General features: G+C 40.3%; 1 protein-coding gene across 1 annotated transcript; it reads left to right on the forward strand.

Moving 5' to 3' along the window:
* Positions 1–2,977: 2,977 nt before the first annotated feature.
* On the forward strand, positions 2,978–7,043 carry LOC105556232. Its single transcript, XM_012003315.1, has 5 exons — positions 2,978–3,095; positions 3,249–3,961; positions 4,062–4,232; positions 6,034–6,461; positions 6,875–7,043. Exons 1-5 carry the CDS (start codon positions 2,978–2,980, stop codon positions 7,041–7,043), a joined length of 1,599 nt encoding a protein of 532 aa, XP_011858705.1.
* The last annotated feature ends 538 nt before the right edge of the window (positions 7,044–7,581 follow it).

Below are 7,581 nucleotides of genomic sequence, written 5' to 3' on the forward strand. Positions count from 1 at the left end.
GTCTCGTGATAATATTTAACACATAATAGCGTCACCTTACAATTTATAGACATTCACCATTACCTATTAGATACATATTTGATATAAAAGAGGACTAGACAAATTGTTTAATATGGTGGGTTTGATTTGCCTCGGGTAGTCTTGATATGCTCTATTTGACGATAATATCCTTATTTCATTTATACTATTTTTTATTTTCCCAACTTAAAAGAAATATTTTGATGTAAAAAATTGCTTCATTGCAAATGAGTACTATGTTTTATTTTTATGTACATGTTTTATTTTTATCCGTTCTGCAGATTTTTAGTTTTATATTCACATAAGTAAATAACAATATTCTTAAAATCATTAAGGATATAACGTCAAAAGTTTGTTCAAATACTAAAGTAATAAAAGACTATAAAATATGTAAGGTAATAAAAGATTGTATTATAAAAAGACAACAGAAAGAAACCTTTATTAGTATATTGTGATACATGTGCGGAAAATTGGCTATTGGCCACGAGTAGCGGGTGGGCGCACGAGCCTTCGGCTCGTGCGCCCACCCGCTACTCGTGGCCAATAGCCAATCTCCCGCACATGTATCACATACTATTTTATATTATAAGTGCACGGAAAAATACCTCTTTTTTGACAGTTACGTGTAAAAACTTAGAGGTGTAAAAACTAAACCTGTCATCTGTCGAAGACGGCGCGGTGGGTCGAGTCATGATTTATAGTGTTGAACTGACTAAGGTAGTTTATTGCATGAGCAATATCAGGTCTGGTGCAGATCCCCAGATACATCAGGGAACCTATAAGTTCTTGATATTGGAAAGTTGCTCCCCCTTGTACCGTTGTATTCGGTTTCTGTAGCTTCGTATTAGGTTCGAGTGGGGTGCAAACAGGTTTCGCCTCCGACATCCCAAAACGCTTCAGTAGATTCGCAACGTATCCTTTTTGAGTAATCGTGATTCGCGAGTCGTTCCATGAGAATTCCATGCCGAGACAGTGTTTAAGTTGCCCCAAGCTCTTCATCTCAAATTTCTTCGATAGATGCTGGTACAATTCAGCTATCCTGGTCTGATTTCTGCAGGCGACTAGAATGTCGTCTACATAAGTTACGATCAGCATGACTTCCTCGCCTTATCCCAGGTGGTAGACACAAGGATCTGCGTGAGTCCTCCTGGCACCGAATGCCAGTAGAGCTTTACTGAGTTCGTCATGCCAACATCTTCCCGCTTGTCTCAGGCCGTATATCGCTTTATTGAGGTGACAGACCTGGCCCTCGTCGTTCAGATCCGTGAGCATCTTTTCGGCTTTCTTGCGTATCTCGCTGTTACGTGGTTCGGTCTGGATAAGGTTCTTCAGCACTTCGTGGATACCTTTCGGCGTCTCCAGGTAAACTCTTTCTTCCAGCTTAGCGTTGAGAAATGCTGTGGTTACGTCGAAGTGCTCGATCGACATGTCGTGTTCTGCCGCGAGCGCTACCATCAGTCGGACGGATTCGACTCTCGAGACAGGAGCAAAGGCGTCATCGTAATCAATTCCGGGCTGCTGTGCAAATCCTTTTGCAACGATTCGCGCTTTTCGTCTTTCCAAAATCCCTTCTTGATTGAATTTATTTCGTAGGACGATTCTGCTACCTAAGATCTTCTCATTCAGAGGACGGGACACAATCGTCCATGTATCGTTCTTGAGGATAGATTTAAGTTCGACCGTGATAGCGTCCAACCATTCGTCAGCGGACCTTGAGTTGCTTCGTCAAGCGAAGCCTCGCTCGAATATGCCATTTCCGTTATGAAGTCCGCGAAGTTAGCATCGTGGAAGAGTCTTCTTGGTCTCCCCCTGCGACCGGTACGCTCGATGCGTGGCCTGCCTCTACCGCGCCTGACGGTTTCTGTCGCATCGTCGTGTTCGGCCTCCGTTAGAGATTCCTCGCTTGCCTCGTCCGAAGATTGGTTGGAAGGCGGTTCGTTTGCAATCGGCGCAGTCACTTCGATCGGAAATTCGATGTGCTCATTTTCCTGTCCTACGGTTTCTTTCATGGAGTCTTCGTTGTATTTCGCCATTGGGGGCGCATCTTCAGGGGTACGATCCATCACCTGGATGTCTCTGCTGATTACTATTTTTAGCTCATCTGGAATAAAAATTCGGAAACCTTTAGATACCTCGGAGTAACCTACAAAGATACTGTTTAGTACGAACTCTCTAAGTAATTCTATTAAGATGGGGTTTAGAGATAAAAAGAGAGAGAGATACCTAAGGAGAAAGATTTAACACACAAATAATACAATTATAATTAAACAAATGGATCATACAACAGTGCGAGTAATCTGTGACATAAAATAAATCAGGATACATACAATCATTTAATATTATTAGAGATAAATCTGTATAGCTTGAAGGACAATGAAAGAAACTTTAATTGAATATGAATTAAGTGAATGAAAAGCAGGCAATATTATTTTCAGCCAATACTAAGATAACTTATATTGATTTAACAGTCAACTTATTTATGTATCAAGGATGGTAGAATCTTTCTATGAAGTTTAATAATATTATAAAGATTAATTAGCCATAGTATGATTGATCCAACGTCACAGGATTCATAACCCTTAAAACATGCACATAGAAATACAATTGATACAATAAGAACGGTGTTTGAAATTTTCTTAAGAAATAAAATGTGAATGAGTCTGTAACCTTATTAGAACGATGCGAGTTGAGAACAATTACATTGCTATTAAGAAGGACAGTGGTTAGGAAGAGAACTGTGGATTCTCAATAATTATATTTCAAGTCTCGTTCTTCGGGATTACAAACATGGTAGTACCGCTACTTCCGCTAGGTTTCGTCACAAGGTTTAGAGAGTATACTAAAGCTTACTTTCTATATGCGCCTGCGCACCACGGTGGCCATTGCGTCTTCATAACGTTTCTTGTGCTCGGCAGAGTCACATCGGAGAGTTATTTTTATAATAGTATATACCATAAATATGGGTAAAACCAAGAAGAGAAGTAGAGAGAAGGATTCGGAGGAAAAAATTCTCAAAAAACTGAGAAAGCTTGAGGAGAAATTAGGACGAAGACGGATCGCCTTCGAAGAAGGCCCAGGTAAGACGTCTTTCCCTCCCCTCAGATCCTTTCCTCTGGACTTGGGCAGCGTGTCTCGTAATGAATGAGACACGTTTGCGCCTTTATGGCTGGTGACTTTTGCACGAAGGAGGCAATAACTACCAGTGCTTTATATGGTTCTGTCTTTTACAGAAGAGCCAGTCCTCCAAAAGGAGAATCGTCCAGATAACCTCTCTGTACCTTCCACGTCAAGTGACATAACCAAAGACCATACTAACGTACCGGCTTTGGGCGAGCTGTCACAAATACCGGACCCTGAGATTGCAGAGATATATTCCGGAATTTTGGAAGGAAAATCAGAGGTTAGCGACACGGTAGTCGGAACTAAACAACTGGACGAAGAAACTAAGAAAGTCCTCGGGATAGATCCAGAAAATGCAAAGCAGAAAGAGATCGACCTTCATCCAGATCTGGTTTCCAGATGGGCCAAATGGATCAAAGAAGGTTTGCCCAAAGAAACTAAAACAGAAGTTTTAGATAAATATGATAGGAAAGGAACTCTTTCCTTGGATGCTCCCACGTTGAATGCAGAAATTGCAGCTACGTTAAACGAAGCCGGCACTAAACGAGATAACTTGTTCATTCAAGAACAAAATTTGGCCGGAACAGCTCTCGCATCGTTGGGAGAAGCAATTTCGATGATCCTGAAGGACGAGGAGGATCCTATAGACAGACTGAAGCTGCTAGAACGCCTAGCTGATACTGGAAAATTGATAGCCCACCTTTATTTCCAGATTTCTTCGGCTAGGAAGGCTTTTATTGCTCCTATATTGACAAAGCAAGTAAAGGATTTGCTTCAAAAAACAACCCCGGGAGAATTTCTCTACGGCGATAAGCTAGGAGAAGTAATAAAATCGGCGAAGACGGTGGAAAACTCGGAAAAGAGATTAGAATTCAAAAGGTCTCTCAGAATTCCACACCAGCTTCCAAAAAGTCAAATCTCAGGTACTCGGGGCGCCCTTTAAACTGGAGAGGCCCTTCCTCGAGATCGGGAACAGCGAGTCAGGGCTACAAGTCACAGAAGTTCTCGAAGAACCAACAACAAAACAGGGCGAAACAAACCCCGCAAGCCAAGGTTCAATCCACGCAACCGGAGAAACAATAAATTCTGAAAACGTAAGTCATACAGCCGGACGTTTAAAAAACTACTACCAAGTATGGGCGAGATGTACGCGAGATAAATTCGTTCTTAACTGCATTAAAGGATATAAAATAATCCTTACTCACCCGATTACCCAAAATAAGATATTTACTGGTAATGGGTTTTCCATAGAAGAAGAAATAGAATTAGAAAAAGCAATCCTTAAATTAAAGGCTAGCGGGGCGATAAAGAAATGTAATAAAGTTCAGAGCCAGGTCGTCTCGCCCTACTTTTTAGTCACAAAGCCTAATGGCTCGAGGCGGTTTATTTTAAATTTAAAATATTTAAATAAATTTATTAAGACGTCGCACTTCAAACTTGAAGATTTAAGAACGGCAGTAAAGCTAATATCAAAAGATTTTTTCATGGGCACATTAGATCTCAAGGACGCCTATTTCTTAGTTAACGTTGAAGAAGATAGCAGAAAATATCTACGATTCATTTTTAAGGATACGCTTTATGAATTTACATGCCTCCCGTTTGGTCTGTGTACCAGTCCCTTTGTGTTCACTAAAATAATGAAACCTGTAATGAATATGTTAAGAAAGCAGGGTTACCTCTCAACAGTGTATTTAGATGATTTTCTCTGCGTGGGTTCGACTTACGAGTCTTGTAAAAGTAACTTAGAATTTACTAAAAAAGTCCTCGAGTCCTTAGGGTTTTTAATCAACAAAGAAAAGAGTATGAATATTCCTTCCACACAATGTCGTTTCTTGGGTTTTATCATTAATTCAGGTCAAATGACCCTGGAATTACCTCAAGAAAAACAAAAAGGATTAGTGGAGCTAATAGACAGGTTTTTATATAGGAAGTCTTGTGTAATAAGAGATTTCGCAAGATTAATCGGACTGTTAATAGCGTCCTGCCCAGCGGTCCCTTACGGCCTGCTTTATACAAAGATCCTTGAAAGAGATAAATTTATGGCCCTGATTATGCAAGATCAGGACTTTGAAAAGACTATGTCTATATCAAATAGCTCAATCTCAGATTTGATCTGGTGGAGAAGGAATATTCCTTCTGCAAGACAACCGCTAAAGCAATTTAGTTTTGTGAGGGAGATATTTTCGGATGCTTCCCTCACAGGTTGGGGGGCTAGTTGCAATAATTCACATACTCACGGGTTCTGGACCGCAAGCTACATATCAACCATTTGGAGTTGATTGCAGCTTTCTACTCTCTCAAATGTTTCGCATCAGAATGTCGAAGATGCGAAATATTACTTAGAATAGATAACACAACTGCGATAGCGTATATAAATAGAATGGGAGGCATTCAATACCCCACATTGAATCGTTTAGCCAGAAACATTTGGCAATGGTGCGAGAAAAGAGAAATCTGGGTTTTCGCTTCTTATATTCCCTCTAAAGAAAATACAGACGCGGATAGAGAATCTAGAAGAACTAACGTAGATACTGAGTGGGAACTAGCTGATGGTGCTTTCCAAAAAATCGTAGCCAGATATGGCTACCCAGAGGTTGATTTATTTGCCTCAAAAATTAATGCTAAAGTAAAGAAGTTCTGCTCCTGGAAAAGGGATCCAGAGGCATGGGTTGTTGACGCTTTTACAATAAGCTGGAAAAACTTAAACTTTTACGCCTTTCCACCCTTCTCTATGATATTAAATGTTTTACAGAAAATAAAAAATGACAGGGCCCGGGGGACAATAGTCATACCAAACTGGCCCTCCCAGCGCTGGTATCCCGTATTCTTATCTATGCTTAAAGGAAAACCAGTAATTCTTCAAGCAGCACCTGATCTTTTACTGTCTCCCTGCAGGTCCTTGACGCATCCTCTGGCGAATCACCTTTCCCTGGTTGCAGGAACCTTATGCGGATAGCATACAGGAAGAAAAGTCTACCCGAAGAGGCCATCGATATTTTAGTTTCTTCTTTAACAGCCTCTACCTTACGACAATACGATTCTGGATTAAAAAATTGGTGGAATTTCTGCAGAGAACTTAAGCTAGATCCTCTTCAGGCAGAAACAAATGCAGTTCTACAGTTTTTATCTCAACGTTTTATCAAGGGAGCTTCCTATGGCACTCTCAACACCGAGAGAGCGGCGATATCACTTATAAGTACAAACGATTCCGTAAATAATCCAGTAATGACCCGGTTTTTCAAAGGAATTTTTAAATTAAGACCTACTAAACCAAAATACGATTCAATTTGGGATAGTGAAGTAGCCTTAAAGTGGGCAGAAAAGTTAGAGCCATTACATACATTAGATTTAAAACAAGCTTACTTATAAATTAGTAATATTATTGGCGCTCGCCACGGCGCATAGAGTCCAAACTCTAGCACTGATCAGAATCGATCACATTTTTCCTTCACACGATGGAATTGAGATAAGAATCTCTGAAGCAATAAAAACGTCGAAAGTAGGTGCAGAGCAACCTACGTTTTTCTACCTTTCTTTGAAAGAAGGCCTAAAGTATGCGCGGCAAGAACACTCATGCATTACATAGATACGACCAAAGATCTGAGAGATAAAGCAAAAACCCTATTTGTTACAATAAACAAACCTCATCGTGTCGCAACCTCACAGTCACTAAGCAGATGGATAAAAGAAGCGGGCTCAAATAAGCGGGCATTAACACCCATTTCACGGCACACAGTACAAGACATGCGGCGACCTCGACAGCAGACGCCAAAGGATTAGACGTAAATATCATTCGGAAAACAGCTAGCTGGTCAGAACAATCCAAGATGTTCGCTAGATTCTACAAAAGACCGATTTTAACCGACCATGCAAATTTTGTGGCAGTAGTTCTGGGCGACGACTAGAGCATAGTTGTGTCTTTTCTGTACACTAGACACAGACTAATACAGACTTATGTCTCTAGTCATAAATTGAACGAATAAAAGAAAAAATGGAAAATTCCTAAAGTAAAGTCTATCACTCTAAACATCTACCATGTTTGTAATCCCGAAGAACGAGACTTGAAATATAATTGAAAATCAAACGAACTTACCTGTAAGTGACGTTCGATTGTAATTATATGATAGTCTCGTTCAAAGGGATTACAACCCACCCTTGAGAATTATTTCCCCCTCCCTAATATGAATTTTCCACTTGTAAGTATATATGCAGAGCTCTAAAATTATGAAGACGCAATGGCCACCGTGGTGCGCAGGCGCATATAGAAAGTGAGCTTTAGTATACTCTCTAAACCTTGTGACGAAACCTAGCGGAAGTAGCGGTACTACCATGTTTGTAATCCCTTTGAACGAGACTATCATATAATTACAATCGAACGTCACTTACAGGTAAGTTCGTTTGATTTTCAATTCTATTGACTTATATGTAAGAGAACTAAATGTT

Source organism: Vollenhovia emeryi, unplaced genomic scaffold (assembly GCF_000949405.1).
Source record: "Vollenhovia emeryi isolate VEMERY1.0 unplaced genomic scaffold, V.emery_V1.0 DF940193.1, whole genome shotgun sequence".
Classification (NCBI taxonomy): domain Eukaryota; kingdom Metazoa; phylum Arthropoda; class Insecta; order Hymenoptera; family Formicidae; genus Vollenhovia; species Vollenhovia emeryi.

Excerpts from the sequence above, each read along its gene's own strand:
- LOC105556232 (XM_012003315.1), top strand. The coding sequence starts at position 2,978 with ATGGGTAAAACCAAGAAGAGAAGTAGAGAGAAGGATTCGGAGGAAAAA. Across the intron at positions 3,096-3,248 it reads CGCCTTCGAAGAAGGCCCAG|AAGAGCCAGTCCTCCAAAAG; the intron begins GTAAGACGTCTT and ends TGTCTTTTACAG. Across the intron at positions 3,962-4,061 it reads ACGGCGATAAGCTAGGAGAA|GTACTCGGGGCGCCCTTTAA; the intron begins GTAATAAAATCG and ends GTCAAATCTCAG.